The sequence below is a fragment of the Haliotis rufescens genome, unplaced genomic scaffold (genome assembly GCF_023055435.1).
Source record: "Haliotis rufescens isolate VD_foot unplaced genomic scaffold, xgHalRufe1.0.p SCAF_2, whole genome shotgun sequence".
NCBI classification, from domain to species: domain Eukaryota; kingdom Metazoa; phylum Mollusca; class Gastropoda; order Lepetellida; family Haliotidae; genus Haliotis; species Haliotis rufescens.
Window position 1 is genome coordinate 2,306,414 of NW_025963890.1, and position 21,551 is coordinate 2,327,964.

Sequence of the window (21,551 nt, forward strand, 5' to 3'; positions counted from 1 at the left end):
CTGTGATTTACGCAAGTAATGAGTTGAGCTTATCGTCACTATATCCATCCAACAGATGGGAAATTTCCGACAGTAAAATCGCTGTAATCCATCGTCGTATCGGTAGTTTGTTTGATGTCTGCCATGTTGGTGGGCAAACGAATATCGTGTATTGCCGTAATATATGTATAATTGCCCAACCGAAAATCAGAGACCTGTCAATTGTGATCATGTACCTCTGACTGACTTTAATTAACCAATCAGAATCAAGTGTTTACTCCATGGTAGAATTGATGTTGTGTACGGGCGTTAGATATTAAATTATCTAATTTCTTTGGAATCTATTTTGGATTTTTCTCGACAATAGTATGATCAACTTTTGCATATTTTGCCTCGATGTGTCATCGGCAATCTGCCCTAGATTTATTAACTACGAATGCAAATAAACGTTTTTGAGTGAAAATAATTATAACAAGGTGCTCTGCTAATGTTAATTTTGTCGAGACCACTTTTACTTCGCAAACAAACTTAACGTAATCCACTATTAAAATTATTTATTTTCATTCTATACCGAGGTCCAATGAATGAAATGTTTAGTGTCGCCCAATCGTAGCCTACGACAAATCGGCCGCCGCCTGTCTACAAGACTAGTTTAGGTAGACATGAGCCCAGTCTATGGTTTGGTCGCCGAGGTTGCGAAAATTAATAAGAATTATCTCAGACTTCGATTACCGTTAAAACAGACGATGTCGGGGTAGATTACACTCGTTCTAAACAGAGCGGAGAAACAGCACCCGAAGAAAATATATTATCACAAGAACGATCGAATCATACGGAAACAACCGATGTGTTAGCGTTAGGCTATTAACAGAACGGGTTTTTCCAAGTGTCACTTTGAAGCGTGGCTGTAAAATGGCAGGTGAGTGGAACGCTGTGTCAAGCTTTGTTCATCGTTTAGGCCAAACATTAAACTGCAGAGCCTCTGGGGATGCGTGTGTGTTAACTGTTATCTCAGATCATTACCCAGCTTAGCCTACATATATCCACAGAGAACGGTCAGCACGTACCGTTCAGACAGAAGGAGGGTACGTCGTCTCTATTTATATCATAGTCATATGATAGTGGGTGTTCTTCTTGCTCCACAGATGCTCAAAACCATTTTTAGTGTCAAATCATAAACAGGAATGTTGCTGGACACACGGCAACTAAATCTTTGTCACAGTTAAGGTCCTTAGTGATCCTACCTACAATCAACTGTCACTCAAATATAAAGTAGATAATTATAAGTCATTTAGTTTATTCATTTTCAGTTACCATCACCAGGGATCATATATATATCGGTATATGGTGTCTGCCATCACACATGCAATAAGCCAGAAATGTGTGTATGATCCAAAACCCTTGCAAGCGAATTTATTCATAATAGGAATATTGTTTAAAGTTCTTAATTTCTTGGAAGTATTTCAGCTTCGCACTCAATGTAATTGTTAATGTAAAACTAAACATTAGCCAGGTACTTCCCTCTTTACTAGTCCCCTGTATAAAGACTCATCATTAGTTATAACTTGCATAAGATGAATTTGGAAAATTAGTACTTCCTAAGACTTTGGATTGAGTCTCTGTCTTTGTGCACGGTGAGATACATCCCTGTAAAAAGCAGTTCCTTTAGCGCGGAATGAAATAATAAGCAAACTAATTAACCAGTCAGTGCTCAGACTTACAGAAGTGTCAGGTAGATCTAGTTACATACTAGTTTGAAGGTAGAACATATCCTACATATTGTTGTGTTGTCTCCTTGTTGAGCAGATAAAGATGAAATAATATTGTATGCCTAGAAGACTTTGCAGTCTTTAGTTAGGATTGTCTTGTATTTATTGTCTCAAACCGAAACCCCCTTGAATGCTCGTCATGCTGAAGACTGGGTTTGATTCCCCGCATGGGCATAATGTGTGAAGCCCATTTCTGGTGTTCCCTGCTGTGATGTTGCTGGAATATTGCTGAAAGCGGAGTAAAACCATACTCACTCACTCACTCTGGGTGTCCTGTTCCCTTGTTCACATGAGTGAGTGAGTGAGTTGGATTTTTACACCAGAAATGGACTTGTTCACATGATCATCAGATGATTGAATATGTTTATGACAAGTCCTACATTCAGTCTAAGGGACACATGACTATACTGTGTTGACAGTCTTCACTGTTGGCAAGTGAGCAACATACATGAGTAACTCAGTGCACAGGAGAGACCACTGTTACTTCCTGTAAACCTGCATTCTGTTTTGTCAGCAAATATACAAGGTTCATGTGTTTCATTTTTGTTGTGCGACTTTTGTTCCAGACAATCCTTACGGTGATGGAGGGACGAAGGAGTGGGACTTCAGTAACCGTGGTAACTCAAGGGTTGACAGCTCAAGGTCGAGGGGTGTTAACACAAGGTCAAGTTTTGACAACATGAAGTCAATGGCAGACAATAGCGCTATTGCTCAGTTGGATAAGATGGGTAAGTTTTAGACTCAGTCATTGATGTGTACTTGTAGAAATATCAACTACTCTATTGGCAAGAAAGGTTCTTGTAAGAGACGCTTCTACAAGGGAGTACCCTGGGTATAATAGGGAATACCCTGGGTATAATAGGGAATACCCTGGGTGTAATAGAGAGTACCCTGGGTATAATAGGGAGTACCCTGGGTATAATAGAGAGTACCCTGGGTATAATAGGGAGTACCCTGGGTATAATAGGGAATACACTGGGTGTAATAGGGAGTACCCTGGGTATAATAGGGAGTACCCTGGGTATAATAGGGAGTACCCTGGGTGTAATAGGGAGTACCCTGGGTATAATAGGGAGTACCCTGGGTATAATAGGGAATACCCAGGGTATAATAGGGAGTACCCTGGGTATAATAGGGAGTACCATGAGTGTAATAGGGAATACCCTCGGTATAATAGGGACTACCATAGGTGTAATAGGGAGTACCCCGGGTATAATAGGGAATACCGAAGGGTATAATAGGGAGTACCCTGGGTATAATAGGGAGTACCCTGGGTATAATAGGGAATACCCTCATGATAATAGGGAGTACCCTTGGTATCATAGGGAGTACACTGGGTATAATAGGGAATACCCTGGGTATAATATGGAGTACTCTGGGTATAATAGGTAGTACCCTGGTACAATAGGGAGTACCCTGGGTATAATAGGGAATACCCTCATGATAATAGGGAGTACCCTTGGTATCATAGGGAGTACCCTGGGTATAATAGGGAGTACACTGGGTATAATAGGGAATACCAAGGGTATAATAGGGAGTACACTGGGTATAATAGGGAATACCCAGGGTATAATAGGGAGTACACTGGGTATAATAGGGAATACCCAGGGTATAATAGGGAGTACCCTGGGTATAATAGGGAGTACCCTGGGTATAATAGGGAGTACCATGAGTGTAATAGGGAATACCCTCGGTATAATAGGGAATACCATAGGTGTAATAGGGAGTACCCCAAGTATAATAGGGAATACCGAAGGGTATAATAGGGAGTACCCTGGGTATAATAGGGAGTACCCTGGGTATAATAGGGAATACCCTCATGATAACAGGGGGTACCCTTGGTATCATAGGGAGTACACTGGGTATAATAGGGAATACCCTGGGTATAATATGGAGTACCCTGGGTATAATAGGGAGTACCCTGGGTATAATAGGGAGTACCATGAGTGTAATAGGGAATACCCTCGGTATAATAGGGAATACCATAGGTGTAATAGGGAGTACCCCGGGTATAATAGGGAATACAGAAGGGTATAATAGGGAGTACCCTGGGTATAATAGGGAGTACCCTGGGTATAATAGGGAATACCCTCATGATAATAGGGAGTACACTGGGTATAATAGGGAATACCCCGGGTATAATAGGGAATACCCTCATGATAATAGGGAGTACACTGGGTATAATAGGGAGTACCCTGGGTATAATATGGAGTACCCTGGGTATAATAGGGAGTACCCTGGGTATAATAGGGAGTACACTGGGTATAATAGGGAATACCCTGGGTATAATATGGAGTACCCTGGGTATAATAGGTAGTACCCTGGTACAATAGGGAGTACCCTGGGTATAATAGGGAGTACCCTGGGTATAATAGGGAGTACCCTGGGTATAATAGGGAATACCCTCATGATAATATGGAGTACCCTTGGTATCATAGGGAGTACACTGGGTATAATAGGGAATACCCTGGGTATAATATGGAGTACCCTGGGTATAAAAGGTAGTACCCTGGTACAATAGGGAGTACCCTGGGTAGAATAGGGAATACCCTCATGATAATAGGGAGTACCCTTGGTATCATAGGGAGTACCCTGGGTATAATAGGGAGTACCCTGGGTATAATAGGGAATACCCTCATGATAATAGGTAGTACACTGGGTATAATAGGGAATACCCTGGGTATAATATGGAGTACCCTGGGTATAATAGGGAGTACACTGGGTATAATAGGGAATACCCTGGTTATAATATGGAGTACCCTGGGTATAATAGGTAGTACCCTGGTACAATAGGGAGTACCCTGGGTATAATAGGGAGTACCCTGGGTATAATAGGGAGTACCCTGGGTATAATAGGGAATACCCTCATGATAATATGGAGTACCCTTGGTATCATAGGGAGTACACTGGGTATAATAGGGAATACCCTGGGTATAATATGGAGTACCCTGGGTATAAAAGGTAGTACCCTGGTACAATAGGGAGTACCCTGGGTAGAATAGGGAATACCCTCATGATAATAGGGAATACCCTGGGTATAATATGGAGTACCCTGGGTATAATAGGGAGTACCCTGGGTATAATAGGGAATACCCTCATGATAATAGGTAGTACACTGGGTATAATAGGGAATACCCTGGGTATAATATGGAGTACCCTGGGTATAATAGGGAGTACACTGGGTATAATAGGGAATACCCTGGGTATAATATGGAGTACCCTGGGTATAATAGGTAGTACCCTGGTACAATAGGGAGTACCCTGGGTATAATAGGGAGTACCCTGGGTATAATAGGGAGTACCCTGGGTATAATAGGGAATACCCTCATGATAATATGGAGTACCCTTGGTATCATAGGGAGTACACTGGGTATAATAGGGAATACCCTGGGTATAATATGGAGTACCCTGGGTATAATAGGTAGTACCCTGGTACAATAGGGAGTACCCTGGGTATAATAGGGAGTACCCTGGGTATAATAGGGAGTACCCTGGGTATAATAGGGAATACCCTCATGATAATATGGAGTACCCTTGGTATCATAGGGAGTACACTGGGTATAATAGGGAATACCCTGGGTATAATATGGAGTACCCTGGGTATAAAAGGTAGTACCCTGGTACAATAGGGAGTACCCTGGGTAGAATAGGGAATACCCTCATGATAATAGGGAGTACCCTTGGTATCATAGGGAGTACCCTGGGTATAATAGGGAGTACCCTGGGTATAATAGGGAATACCCTCATGATAATAGGTAGTACACTGGGTATAATAGGGAATACCCTGGGTATAATATGGAGTACCCTGGGTATAATAGGGAGTACACTGGGTATAATAGGGAATACCCTGGGTATAATATGGAGTACCCTGGGTATAATAGGTAGTACCCTGGTACAATAGGGAGTACCCTGGGTATAATAGGGAGTACCCTGGGTATAATAGGGAGTACCCTGGGTATAATAGGGAATACCCTCATGATAATATGGAGTACCCTTGGTATCATAGGGAGTACACTGGGTATAATAGGGAATACCCTGGGTATAATATGGAGTACCCTGGGTATAAAAGGTAGTACCCTGGTACAATAGGGAGTACCCTGGGTAGAATAGGGAATACCCTCATGATAATAGGGAATACCCTGGGTATAATATGGAGTACCCTGGGTATAATAGGGAGTACCCTGGGTATAATAGGGAATACCCTCATGATAATAGGTAGTACACTGGGTATAATAGGGAATACCCTGGGTATAATATGGAGTACCCTGGGTATAATAGGGAGTACACTGGGTATAATAGGGAATACCCTGGGTATAATATGGAGTACCCTGGGTATAATAGGTAGTACCCTGGTACAATAGGGAGTACCCTGGGTATAATAGGGAGTACCCTGGGTATAATAGGGAGTACCCTGGGTATAATAGGGAATACCCTCATGATAATAGGGAGTACCCTTGGTATCATAGGGAGTACACTGGGTATAATAGGGAATACCCTGGGTATAATATGGAGTACCCTGGGTATAATAGGTAGTACCCTGGTACAATAGGGAGTACCCTGGGTATAATAGGGAGTACCCTGGGTATAATAGGGAGTACCCTGGGTATAATAGGGAATACCCTCATGATAATATGGAGTACCCTTGGTATCATAGGGAGTACACTGGGTATAATAGGGAATACCCTGGGTATAATATGGAGTACCCTGGGTATAAAAGGTAGTACCCTGGTACAATAGGGAGTACCCTGGGTAGAATAGGGAATACCCTCATGATAATAGGGAGTACCCTTGGTATCATAGGGAGTACCCTGGGTATAATAGGGAGTACCCTGGGTATAATAGGGAGTACCCTGGGTATAATAGGGAATACCCTCATGATAATAGGTAGTACACTGGGTATAATAGGGAATACCCTGGGTATAATATGGAGTACCCTGGGTATAATAGGGAGTACACTGGGTATAATAGGGAATACCCTGGGTATAATATGGAGTACCCTGGGTATAATAGGTAGTACCCTGGTACAATAGGGAGTACCCTGGGTATAATAGGGAGTACCCTGGGTATAATAGGGAGTACCCTGGGTATAATAGGGAATACCCTCATGATAATATGGAGTACCCTTGGTATCATAGGGAGTACACTGGGTATAATAGGGAATACCCTGGGTATAATATGGAGTACCCTGGGTATAAAAGGTAGTACCCTGGTACAATAGGGAGTACCCTGGGTAGAATAGGGAATACCCTCATGATAATAGGGAATACCCTGGGTATAATATGGAGTACCCTGGGTATAATAGGGAGTACCCTGGGTATAATAGGGAGTACCCTGGGTATAATAGGGAATACCCTCATGATAATAGGTAGTACACTGGGTATAATAGGGAATACCCTGGGTATAATATGGAGTACCCTGGGTATAATAGGGAGTACACTGGGTATAATAGGGAATACCCTGGGTATAATATGGAGTACCCTGGGTATAATAGGTAGTACCCTGGTACAATAGGGAGTACCCTGGGTATAATAGGGAGTACCCTGGGTATAATAGGGAGTACCCTGGGTATAATAGGGAATACCCTCATGATAATATGGAGTACCCTTGGTATCATAGGGAGTACACTGGGTATAATAGGGAATACCCTGGGTATAATATGGAGTACCCTGGGTATAAAAGGTAGTACCCTGGTACAATAGGGATCGAGTACCCTGGGTAGAATAGGGAATACCCTCATGATAATAGGGAGTACCCTTGGTATCATAGGGAGTACCCTGGGTATAATAGGGAATACCCTGGGTATAATAGGGAGTACCCTGGGTATAATAGGGAATTCCCCCTGGGTGTTATAGGTAGTACCCTGGTACAATAGGGAGTATCCTGGGTATACCGTATTTTCTTGAGTATAGTGCGCACCCATGTATAATGTGCACCCCCCTCTAGCAGATTCAATATTTTGGAAAAAAAGAAATTTGAATATTATGCGCAGAAAAAAAATTACACCGTACCCCTTCAGCGAAGTCCGGCAAACGAACGGGTGATGAGAAACTTTGTCAGTACAAATTCGAAATTTGAGATAGAAAATCACCAGACATGTTGATTTACCGTTTAAATTGTATTTTTTGTTCAGCTAGGCATTGTTTTATATCCAGGGATTAAGATTACCTTGTGTGTTTTCTCGTAAACTAAGCCGGGCACAGCAATCAGCTGTACACACGTTTTCTTGGAATCTACCGGTGATTCGGTCAAGACACACCCAATGATATAACTTTACAGTATTTTAATGCAAGTATCGGCAAAAGTTGTATCTGAAACTATTTTTTATCAGGAATAATATATTCCAATATCTTGTTAATTTAGATGCAGCTTTTACTAAACATATTTAAAATAATAATAACCCTAAGCAAAGCAGCTGATCGCTATTATTTTTTACATGGAACCAGTCTGACCAGTCACCGTCAAGGGTCCCGGGCGCGTGACCGCGTGATCGCGAGAATTACGTGTTGACATAGAATCGTCCAACAAAAACAAATATGACTTTAAACGAATCAAAGTATTGCATTTATAATATATGTATCCATTCTCTGTCAACCAAAGTTTGTTTCAAGGCGTCAATAGCGGTAATCTGACCATGGTTGCTGTTTATAACGGTAAGTTGTGCGATCTTCCGATCGCTTCCCACACGATTTCGCCGAAATTAATTAAAACAATATTAAAAGGAATTTTGAATAAAATTAATGAAATAAGTTACAAACATAAGTCCAGATATACAAAGAAAATTTTTATAACCAGAAAGTGTAGATCTAATTACATGTATAACTTGCGAACTTCAGTATGGATTTGTTGACATGGTATTTCCGGTGTTACGTGCTCAGGGTAATGTCTTTCCATGGGGGAAAAAAAACATCCAAACTCATAATTCGTGTATAATGCGCACCCCCTTCTACACAGCTGTGTTTTTTGGAAAAAAAGTGCGCACTATACTCAAGAAAATACGGTAATAGGGATTACCCTGGGTATAATAGGGAGTACCCAGGGTATAATAGGGAGTATCCTGGGTATAATAGGGAGTACCCTGGGTATAATAGGGAGTACCCTGGGTATAATAGGGAGTACTATGGGTATAATAGGGAGTATCCTTGGTGTAATAGGGAGAACCCTGGGTATAATAGGGAGTACCCTGGGTATAATAGGGAGTACTATGGGTATAATAGGGATCGAGTACCCTGGGTATAATAGGGAGTACCCTGGGTATAATAGGGAGTACCCTGGGTATAATAGGGAGAACCCTGGGTATTATAGGGGGTACCCTGGGTATAATAGGGAGTACTATGGGTATAATAGGGAGAACCCTGGGTATAATAGGGAGTATCCTTGGTATAATAGGGAGTACCCTTGGTATAATAGGGAGTACCCTGGGTATAATAGGGAGTATCCTTGGTATAATAGGGAGAACCCTGGGTATAATAGGGAGTACCCTGGGTATAATAGGGAGTACTATGGGTATAATAGGGAGTATCCTTGGTATAATAGGGAGAACCCTGGGTATAATAGGGAGTACCCTGGGTATAGTAGGGAGTACTATGGGTATAATAGGGAGTACCCTGGGTATAATAGGGAGTACCCTGGGTATAATAGGGAGTACCCTGGGTATAATAGGGAGAACCCTGGGTATTATAGGGAGTACCCTGGGTATAATAGGGAGTACTATGGGTATAATAGGGAGTACCCTGGGTATAATAGGGAGAACCCTGGGTATAATAGGGAGTATCCTTGGTATAATAGGGAGTACCCTTGGTATAATAGGGAGTACCCTGGGTATAATAGGGAGTATCCTTGGTATAATAGGGAGAACCCTGGGTATAATAGGGAGTACCCTGGGTATAATAGGGAGTACTATGGGTATAACAGGGAGTATCCTTGGTATAATAGGGAGAACCCTTGGTATAATAGGGAGTACCCTGGGTATAATAGGGAGTACTATGGGTATAATAGGGAGTACCCTGGGTATAATAGGGAGTACTATGGGTATAATAGGGAGTACCCTGGGTATAATAGGGAGTACCCTGGGTATAATAGGGAGTACCCAGTTAGTACAATTGTAAGGCACCAGAGGCAGAGGCAAGATTTACAAAAAGTGGATGCACACACACTGGCAAATACTGCCTTATGCTGTTGTATATCAAAGTGGCTCACACATGCGTCTGGAGTGTGAAAACAGTTTTTTTCCCAACAGCACCATTTTCATTGAAAACCTTGGGGAGAACCAAATTTCCAGATTTACAAATAATTTGTAAAGATGAAAGACTTTTGTGATATCAGTGACATTAACGGTAACCATCTTGTGTTTCCAGTCTAATGGGGTCTAAACTAACAGCGGTTCACTGTGCGGCTAAATAAATAAAGTATCACAGTGCATGGTATGTATGTTTGTGGAGAATACCGTAGCTAGACCTTTGTATCCATGGGTGGACATGTTTCAGTCACAGACCAAGGGAGACAACTCCATGACATGGTGACTAAGGTGAGGCAGGAGAGGGTAATGGCTGATAGAGTGTTGCAGGAGAAGAACAAAGAGATTGAGCAGAAGGATGAAGAGATCCAGCAACTGAGAGGTAGGGCTCCCTTTCTATGGCTTTCTCTAAATATGAAACATGTTGGAGCAATGAAGGAGAATGCTTGAAAACAATAACTGTTCCTCTCCTTCAATTTGGTAATATCAAAGGTTGTAAAGCCAGGTATCAGAGGTTGTGGAGCAAGGTATCAGAGGTAGAGGAGTCAGGTGTCAGAGGTTGTGGAGCCAGGTATTAGAGGTTGTGGAGCCAGGTATCAGAGGTTGTGGAGCCAGGTATCAGAGGTTGTGGAGCCAGGTATCAGAGGTAGAGGAGCCAGGTATCAGAGGTTGTGGAGGCAGGTATCAGAGGTTGTAGAGCCAGGTATCAGAGGTTGTGGAGCCAGGTATCAGAGGATGTGGAGCCAGGTATCAGAGGTTGTGGAGCCAGGTATAAGAGGTAGAGGAGCCAGGTATCAGAGGTTGTGGAGCCAGGTATCAGAGGTTGTGGAGCCAGGTATAAGAGGTTGTAGAGCCAGGTATCAGAGGTTGTGGAGCCAGGTATCAGAGGTTGTGGAGCCAGGTATAAGAGGTAGAGGAGTCAGGTATCAGAGAGTGTGGAGCCAGGTATCAGAGGTTGTGGAGTCAGGTATCAGAGGTAGAGGAGCCAGGTATCAGAGGTTGTGGAGCCAGGTATCAGAGGTTGTGGAGCCAGGTATAAGAGGTTGTGGAGACAGGTATAAGAGGTAGAGGAGCCAGGTATCAGAGGTTGTGGAACCAGGTATCAGGTTGTGGAGCCAGGTATCAGAGGTTGTGGAGCCAGGTATAAGAGGTAGAGGAGTCAGGTGTCAGAGGTTGTGGAGCCAGGTATAAGAGGTAGAGGAGTCAGGTGTCAGAGGTTGTGGAGCCAGGTATAAGAGGTAGAGGAGTCAGGTATAAGAGGTAGAGGAGTCAGGTGTCAGAGGTACAGGAACCAGGTATCAAGGAGAGTGTGGGCCCAGGAACCCATTTTGCTTTATAATAGGTTATTCATATTTTTTCTTGGTCAATGACAATGAAGCACTTTAAAGGTGTAGACCCAACCAGAAGACTATTGTGACACTTATCTTTGCTTCACAGTTAATGTCAATTATGTATGAAATGACAGAATGTGCACATATAATGTCGAGATTGTATTTTTCTGAGACTGCCTGTGTTCATCCAGATGAGCTGGCATTGATGAAGAAGAAGTTTGAAGAAGTCAGTGGTAGCAGAGGCGGCAGCACGTCTCGTGGTGCTGTGGGTGCAGTTGGTGTTGGCGCTGCCGTGAGCGTGGTATGTACAGCTCATGTTCAGAGACCAGGGCACTTGGGTGTAGAGTATTGTCCTTCATAGGGCTGACAGTACATGTTCTCAGGGGGAAGATCTGACTCAAGGCACCTAGGTGTAGAGTATTGTCCTTCATAGGGCCGACAGTACATGTTCTGTGGGGGAAGACCTGACTGAAGGCACTTAGGTGTAGAGTATTGTCCTTCATAGGGCTGACAGATACATGTTCTGTGGGGGAAGACCTGACTGAAGGCACCTAGGTGTAGAGTATTGTCCTTCATAGGGCTGACAGATACATGTTCTGTGGGGGAAGATCTGACTCAAGGCACCTGATGTAGAGTATTGTCCTTCATAGGGCTGACAGTACATGTTCTGTGGGGAAAGATCTGACTGAAGGCACCTGGGTGTATAGAATTGTCCTTCATAGGGCTGACAGTACATGTTCTGTGGGGAAAGATCTGACTGAAGGCACCTGGGTGTAGAGTATTGTCCTTCATAGGGCTGACAGTACATGTTCTGTGGGGGAAGATCTGACTGAAGGCACCTGGGTGTATAGAATTGTCCTTCATAGGGCCGACAGTACATGTTCTCAGGGGGAAGATCTGACTGAAGGCACCTGGAGGTAGAGTATTGTCCTTCATAGGGCTGACAGATACATGTTCTGTGGGGGAAGATCTGACTCAAGGCACCTAGGTGTAGAGTATTGTCCTTCATAGGGCTGACAGATACATGTTCTGTGGGGGAAGATCTGACTGAAGGCACCTGGGTGTAGAGTATTGTCCTTCATAGGGCGGACAGTACATGTTCTGTTGGGGAAGATCTGACTGAAGGCACCTGGGTGTAGAGTATTGTCCTTCATAGGGCTGACAGTACATGTTCTGTGGGGGAAGATCTGACTCAAGGCACCTGGGTGTAGAGTATTGTCCTTCATAGGGCTGACATTGTTTTAACACCTACTGTGACATGGATGGGATCCAACCCCCGACCTTCCAGTCCCCCTGGCAGACACTCTAGCCACTACGCTAGACCACAGAGGCGGTCGGAAGGGAGGAGGTCCAGATTACTCAGGTTTCCATGTGGACAAATAAGCATAGTAAATGTGGGACCATTTCTTTGGTCTAGTTCTGACAGAAATCCGCTTTTAGCAATATTCAAGCAATATCACAACGGGGGACACCAGAAATGGGGTTCAACACATTGTACCGATGTGGGGATTTGAACATGTGCCTTCGTTGTGATGAACGAATGCTTTAACTACTAGGCTACCCCATCATCTCAGGAGATATGTGTCGGAGTTTGACTGGGTGGTCTTAACAGGATTATTACAGAAAGTGGTACTTATTTTTTATTTTAAATTGCACTAATGGCAGTATTTCTTGTGCAACACATTGCTTCAATATGAGGCAGTAGTCAGCCTCTCAAAGGGATGCGGTGGGGGAGGTTTATTACTGCAAATACAGTTGTTACAGACATTTTGTGTAAATTTTACCCAATATAGGTTACGTGTTAGAAGTAGTGCTTACCTGTTACACATACATGAGTTACGTGTTGCAGACTCTGTCACGCCCTCGGACCAAGGCCCTCCTGATGCCTGGCATGCAAGCTGGAGACACACTCTACAAGTTCATTGATCGGGATATCCGACCAAACCAAAAATTCAATTCTCAGTGCCTGAAAATCATTGACAAACTTGTTCGCTCTCTGCAGGCAAAAACAAGCCCCTTCAACATAAAGCGAATAGTGAAGGTACTGTCGTGCGTTGTGCCCTCCTTCCCAGAAACCGCTTGACCAAGACGGTGAAACTTAAATTTAAATGACCCAAATTTGACCTTTGCACTTTGACCTTGCTCTTCAATAAAATGCATTTCTTGGCACTAAATAACCTCATGAGATAATTTAGAAGAATTATGTAATTATGTAAATAGTTGAGAAAACTTTGAGAATATTTTTGCTTTGCATTAGGTTAGAAATAATAAATGTCATAAGATCAGCTGAATCACACTTCATGAATGCTTTACAAAATTCTAACCCCTGGATAGGTCACTATCTTCCACTGTAAGAGAAAATTGGCCGACTTCAACAATTTCCTTGCCTTATCCAAACAAGTCAGTTGTGTGAAACCACATGCGTTTTGATTGCAGGGTGGCTCCTTGGGCAAGGGGACTTCTGTGAAAGATAAGTCTGACATTGACCTGATCATCTTCTTCAATGGCTACAGTACTGTCCAGGATCTTCAGCTTGACAAGGCGAGGTTGCTGCAGCAGCTGGAGGAGTATGTCAAGAAAGACTGGTCTGAACATCTCCTTTTCAAAGGGAAGACACCCTTTTCTCTTCAGTTCTATCTGAAGATCGATGATGATGACAAGGAGCATGAGGTGGACCTTCTGCCTGCGCTGGACATCACCCAGAGTGGACGTATGTGTTGGAGCAGTTTACAATCATTCCCTGTGGCTTCATGCAGCACTTCTTTTATGGGATAAACCCCCACTTTGTCGAAGAGGTTTAATTCTAACTTGGAAACCCTAAGAAAAATCTAAAACAACATTTTCACCAATTTTTTGTTTCAAAAATTCTTTCCAAGAATAGGAAGTGATGTAAAATGTCTCTTGCCGGCCATACAGTTACTTGAAAAAGAGGTTCTTAAAAGCTTTTTGAATTATCAGCGTCTCCGTAGAATATTCCTTGGACAGAGGGAGTTTCTACAGAATATCCCTGGGAAAGTGGGATATTCTGGAGAAAGTCTATGGTGAGTGGTTATTTTCCAAAATGCAGGCCCCCGTAAAAACAGTAGGATATGACCAGAGGTTTATGAGTTGAGATGATGCACGGAAGAGAATGCTGTTTAATTTTGCTCGAATGTTCTGGACACAACACTGGGTTTTTGAAATCATGAAGTGTTGACACAATTCCAGGACATCATATTATTTATATCTCAGTTATAGCTTCATAGAAGTCTTTTGTTCACATGTCATAGCTCAAGGTTGTTCTCAAGGCCATGCCCAAGAACTAAAGAAGCATTTTCTGTAGGCCACTGAAACTTGGTATTTCTCCTCCTTTGGGCAGGCCCACAGACTGATGGACATTTGAGTGAAATCCATATGTACTCAGCAAAACAAGACCTTGTATTTAAGGTTGAGATTTGCCGACATCCATACAGAATTAATACCCAAAATGAATTGGTCATATGTGCATGGGGGGCACGGGTGGCCCAGTTGTCTAAGGCGCTGCGATTCGCTGTGCAGAGTTGCGTCCCTTGGGCACGCCAGAAACCTATGATTGTGGGTTCGAATCCCGGTTCGCCCCAATTATGTTTCTAGGTTTGTCAGCCCCATACCCGTGCTCGTGGGTTTCACCTAAGTGGTATACGTCTAAGACCTGCGTCACTTCGGGCATTCCTCCCACATAACTGGAATATAACTGGAATATTGTTAAAAGCGGCGTTAAACCCAACTCACTCACTCACTCACTCATATGTGCATGAATTGGGATTTATTTGTGTAGAAAGAATGAGGTTCTGCAGAAATTTGGTGAAAAGATGGAAAAAACGCCAAAAAACAACCATGTGAGAGTCTCGCGCCTAAACACACCAACATGACATGCACGTGCAACATCACTTGTTGGGCTATACAAATGTTGGGTTTTTATTTGCATGTCATCACAATCTTACAGCAAGTGAACAGTGAAAACACGCCACCACTGTCGGATGCCCAACACAACAAAACCATCATAGCAACACGTAGCACCAAGTATCATTACAAGACTGTGGAACCATTATCAGACACACAACAACACGTGACCTTCCCCTATCTGGTCGACCACTTATCACTACTAGAGCACAGGACAGATTCATATGGCTATGTCACTTACATGAAAGAACCACCATGGCCACTTCTACAACTACAGTGCTACCAGGATTGCGCAGGATATCAGCCCTGACCATGAGGAACCATTTACGAGCTGAACGTAATTGTGCTAGACGACTTGTTTAGATGTCATGTTGATGGACCTGCATCGTCTGCTGCAACATCAATGGTGTAGACGTCACAGTATGGCCACAACTGCGATGGAGACAAGTTGGGTTCTGTGACGAGTCACATTTTATGCTTGGCCGTGCGGATGGTAGACGTATTTACAGGCGTCGCAGGGGACATTATGTTCTAAACTGCATACAGGAGGTGGACAGATTGGTGGTCGTAGTGTGATGATGTGGGCGGAAATCATCCTACACTGGTAAAAAGACTTGGTGCACATTCTGGGGAATTTAACGGCACAACATTACATGGATGAGATTCTTTGGCCACACGTCCTTCCCATTTTGCAACAAGCGAACATCATTTTCCAACAAGACAACGCCAGACCTCACATGTCAAGAGTGACAAAAGTCTTTTTCAGGAATCACGACATTCAGGTCCTGCCAGGCCCTCCAGGTTTCCAGATTCAAACCCAATTGAACATTATGGGATGCACTGGATCAACAACTGCGAGCACGTCAGCAACAACCACAAAAACCCCAACAGTTGGCACAAGCACTGCAGGCAGAGTGGGTGAACATTCCCCTGGCCACAATTCGGGATATGATTGCTTCCATTGGACGATGATGTCAGTTTTTGACTCTAATGGTGGCCACACAAGATATTGAGAACAGATGACCTTCACCTTGAAAATCTTCTGTTCCATGTGTGCCATATGGAACCTGGGTCAATGACGATGATGTGTGCTATTTTTTAACAAGCGATTACCATTTGTTGATTATTTATGTGATATGTAAAATACATCTAAAATCACTTTTGCATTCTTTTTTTTTGGCAGAGTCCAAGGGTCACCGTGAAGGATCATAAACTATATGGGCAAACCAATGCACTATCTACTATGCCTTTTTTCTTCAGATTTAAAAAAAATGTTTGCATGCTATGGTTATTTGACATATTTGATTTTTTCATGTAATAAGAGGTGATAAAGTTGTCCTAAAACTAGTAGGTCACAGTGAGCTACTTCCCATGAGCAATGTGCCATATACTGTAGTTCTGTTGAGTCAACGGCTTAAGCCACCACACTGAAGCCCTAGTCTAGCCCTAGATGTAGTGTGACAGACCTATAATGTAAGTCTCGCAGACTACAAAGTTTTTGTTCCAAACTGTCATTTATTGTTTTCTTTATGGCCTTGAAGAATCTGTTTGACATACCGTTTATATAAGTTGATGGTGAAATTCAATCTCCATCTTCCCGAGGCAAGAGAGTTAACTGACTATAAAAGTCCGGTTTCCACCCTTGTGGAACTAGGCTGGTATTCTGGAGTTACATTTTGGCTGGACTAACAAGTCTATGCATAGTCCAATCAAAATCGCGCAACGAAATCGAAATCCGGCTCGTAAACTGTTGTGCAGATTTTGGTCGATTGCAGTGCACTGCCAACGTGTTGTCAACAGATATTTTCCAAATCTTTTCATGATTTTAATCAAGCCGCTCACATAATTTGATGCACCCATTTTAAGACCCGTTTTATCACAATACGGATCTTGATTATCGACTTGATTGTCTTGACTAGGCGCCGCCATTTTGTTTGAAAATAATGCAAGTGATACGAGAGGTGGAATCTGATTGGCATAGGAGAGGCTAAGAAGGGACATAACTCCTGTGGCCCAGGAATTCCAGCCTAGTTGGGAAAGGGTGGAAAATTGGACTTTTACAGTCAGTTAACTCCCTTGTCTCAGGAAGATATTCAATCTCAGGGTGGGAAATGTTTTTCATTACATAGAAATTCACTATAAGTGTTTAGTGTAGGTGAACTTTGTACATACAATATTTTGGATAATGCCTTTCAGTTGTAAGGTTCATTTTAAGGTCATTTGATTGAGAAGAGTGATGACAAACCAGTCTTGACTGTCTGAATGCTGTTACTACCTCTGGGTTGTTTCTGTATGGGGATACATGTGTTTGTTATACCTTTATTAAGAATCTTGCAATTCTATTGGTTAATCCGTAGCACATGATGAAACAATACTTTTAATGACACTAACCTCGAACATTGATCAACTCATCACATGATCAGTATTGACCTTTCACGTGATGAATATTGACTCGTCTGCTAGAAAACAAGATGTTGTCTGGTACAAACATTTTATGATTTGCAGCTAAGTTCCTGTAATGAAACAGAGGACAGTCTTAAGATTCCATAAACTTTAAAGTCAATTTCAGTATAACAAAACGAATGATTATTCGGTCTGGACAAAACACCTTGGGTTGTCTGGTCCTTGTTTTTGCATCTTGACCTCGTCAAGAGTAATTATTTGTATAAAGTATTCCTGGTGATTTACAAATTAACAACCAGCAATGTTGCAGGTCAACTGTCCGAGATCTACAGTGAGATGAAAGGTCTGTCAAGACCAGAGCGAGACCCGTACGCCTGTTGTGTGTCACCCCTACAGTTGGAGTTTGTCTCGGCCACAAACCGAGTGTCCACCCCCGGCAAGGTCAAGGACTTGATCAGACTCCTCAAGTATTGGATCAAGGTATCTCAGCATGAAATGTGCCACAGAGTTAATGATATTATTGTTATGTTGAGTTAACAGCACTAAATAGAATTGCAAACACAAAAAGTAATATGATTGACACTACCAGACTGATAGAGTCTTCCTATGTCTGTGTAAGTTTGAGAATGTCCACTGATAGGGTCTTCCTATGTTTGTGTAAGGTTGAGGATGTCCTGCTGATAGGGTCTTGCTATGTTTGTGTAAGGTTGAGGACATTACACTGATAGAGTCTCCCTATGTCTGTGTAAGGTTGAGGACATTACACTTATAGAGTCTTCCTATGTTCGTGTAAGTTTGAGGACGTCCACTGGTAGAAATGTTCCGTGAGTAACGTCTCCATTTCCAGGTTGAGGACGTCCCACTGCGGTCCTACTTCCTGGAGCTGCTGGTGGTCCGGCAGTGGAGGGAGGCGGGCACCCCCCAGGACATCGACCTCGAAGGCTGTTTGAGGGATGTCATCAAACAGCTGATAGACTGTAAAACCATGGCCATTGCTTTCAGTGACCACTATGATTACAAGGATTACAGAAAAAAACTGTAAGTAATATCAATGATGTGCATAAATTTCACAGAGTTTCTATGCATGTTAGAAATAGAATTGATGATTTTCCACCCTGTGGGCAATTCCGTATGTGACATCAGTGTGCTTAAACTGTGTTGAATGTCTACCACCTTTATATTGGCCACCACATTCAGTTTCAATAGTGGCTGTTGTTTTGCTGTCTTTGATGCCACAGGTCTTCTGTGGTTACACCATCATGAAGCCCTGATGGTGATCCCATTATCAACTACGGGAATGTCTAGCCTGACTCTAATACCCAACTTTTGCATTGCTGACTATGGCATAAAACAACACTCATTCGTCTTGATGGGTTCTGGCTGTGGCGTAGTGGTTAAAGTGTTTGCTCGTCACGGCGAAGGATGGGGTCGATTCCTTTCCTGGGTACTATGTGAGAAGCCAGTTTCTGAGTTTCTAATGTCCCCTGCCGTGATATTGCTGGAATATTGCTACAAGCAGCATAAAACTCACTCACTCTTGATGGCTTACCCTCGATCTTGCTTTTCATTCTTGAATTGAGCAAACTGTTACTGGTGTATAATTCTTCAATTGCTGACTATTCATTTTTCTCCTTTAGGGAGCCCCCTTTCCTGCTGGACCCAGCTAACCCATTCCGGAATGTGGCACCAGTTAGCAAGCGGGAAGTTGAGATGACGGCGCGAAAAGCAGCAACTCTCCTGAAGAGATGGGAGGAGGCATGAGGCTGACTAACAGTGCATCTTACTTGCAACAACCATCACACATGATTGCTGATATTTGATTACTGGAGATTGTAATGTATAGAAGCCACACCATTACATCCAGAGAACATGATGCATGTCATGAGAGATATTAAATCTTGACTGTCACGTACATCTGAGTGAGTGAGTGAGTATGGTCTTACACTGCTTTTAGCAATTCCAGCAATATCACAGCAGGGACACCAGAAATGTCGGGAATCGGAACCCCGTTCATCTGAGCCCCAACTATTGGGGGGGGGGGGGTGGTGGGGTAGTATTTCATTTGAGCAATACAGTGCATTTCAATATATGGGCTCAGTATTAGACTGGAAATAGCTGTCTCATATTTAAACATACAGGTGGATTTTGTCAAAGCAATCAAGGCAATTTATGAGAACTAAAAATGAAAATAAAAAGGATGCAAGATAAACAGTGTTTAGTTGTTGAGGGACGGTTTAGTGTGACTGACTGATGGTCAATCTGCAGCTCAATGTTGGGATTGCAGGTTAAAATAGGTCCCCAGCAACCTTTGCTTGTTCTGAGAGGCGACCAAGTGGATCAAGATTTTCTGGACTTCAGGTCAATACAGACAGAATTAAAGTTATCTGGATTGGATCCCAAAAGAGATCCCGTTATAATCTATGTAAAGAATGGAAGGTGGATTGATCACAGACAAACTTTGAATTATTAGGTATAGATTTTGATGTTGAACTCCAAGAAATCGTTAATTTGAATTTTACAGATAAACTTAAAAAATAGAAAATGAAATGAATTTATGGTCCATTCGAACTTTGACACCAGTAGGAGTGAGTGAGTGAGTTGGATTTTACGCCGCTTTTAGCAATATTCCAGCAATATCACGGTGGGGGACACCAGAAATGGGCTTCACACATTGTACCCATGTCGGGAATCGAACCCGGGTCTTCGGCGTGACGAGCGAACGCTTTAACCACTAGGGTACCCGACCGCCCGACACCAGTAGGAAGAAATGTAGTATTGAAATCTCTACTGATACCAAATTTAAATCTCCTTTCCTCGTCCATTCAGATCATATGATACAAACTTTTCAGAAAATATGTTTCCACTCTGTATGGAAAGGGAAAAAAGATAAATTTAAAATAAATTCCCAGTCATTATCCCCTGAATATAGAGGTATTAATGTACCAGCGATTAAAGATGTTACTGTGGCTCAAAAGATTCCGTGGATTTGAAGACTTTATATGACAAGATAATGTGTCCATTTGGGCAGCTTTATTGACACACAGTATCAACATTTGGCAAAATCATTTACATCACTAAACATATCATTCCTAATACTTCAAGCATATTTTGGAGTAATGTACTAAAAGTATGGGCCCTATATTTGAATAAATGTTATGAAAAGACAAACAGTTATATTGTGCTGGCAAGTCAATCTATTTGGTGTAATTATAGTATTACAATAGGTTGAAAACAAATCTGCTTTGTGTTATGTGTCGATTCCCAAATTAAAACATGTTAACCCAGAAATCTGTACATAAAAGAATTTAGCGCGAAACCAACAAACAACCAACAAGTGTTATAAAATCAACTAATGTATACTCTTCAAAAAACGAAATGCAATACGGATATTTTTGGCCATAAAAGCAAAATTAGCAGACAAATAGGTGGAAAATGAAATGTGTTATAGTGTCAGTGACAAACGTCCAGTTTTAAAATGATCACAACAAGGACATGCAAACCATTAGTCGGGAAAACACGTGCAGAAAAATGCACCCAGTGCATTAACAAAAGGGCCATGGAGCTGCATGTACTGCACGTGCAGCAGCACTATGAACAGTGTAAGAGTGCAGACATTTTGATTGCCTGGCATCTGCGTCAATCGAACAATGACAGTTCCACAACATGCCAAGATGAACAGAAGTGCAAAGGAACAATGTCTAAGCCGCTTGCAGGCAGGGATATCCAGATCAGCTGTCGCCTGGGTTTTCAATGTAGCTCCAAGCACCATCACAAGGCTTTGGGATCGGTTTCAACAGCATTCGTCAACACATGATCGGTAAAGGTTGGAACGACCAAGAGTAACCACCCCCGCCCAAGATCGCTACATCCGACTGCGCCACCTACGTGAAAGGACGACCACAGCCACCTCAACCA

The 21,551-nt window shown here is 42.6% G+C and overlaps 1 protein-coding gene across 2 annotated transcripts; it reads left to right on the plus strand.

Annotated features, from left to right (window-relative positions):
- Positions 1-653: 653 nt before the first annotated feature.
- Positions 654-19,845, plus strand: LOC124114124 (2'-5'-oligoadenylate synthase 1-like). 2 transcript variants are annotated; one of them, XM_046474687.2, is made up of 9 exons: positions 654-898; positions 2,315-2,476; positions 10,232-10,363; positions 11,504-11,613; positions 13,162-13,353; positions 13,749-14,022; positions 17,947-18,116; positions 18,484-18,674; positions 19,274-19,845. In XM_046474687.2, exons 1-9 carry the CDS (start codon positions 892-894, stop codon positions 19,395-19,397), a joined length of 1,362 nt encoding a protein of 453 aa, XP_046330643.1. In that variant the 5' UTR covers positions 654-891; the 3' UTR covers positions 19,398-19,845. The 2 variants fall into 2 exon arrangements, with proteins under 2 accessions (XP_046330643.1, XP_046330644.1); XM_046474688.2 differs by lacking the exon at positions 654-898 and adding an exon at positions 915-1,064.
- The last annotated feature ends 1,706 nt before the right edge of the window (positions 19,846-21,551 follow it).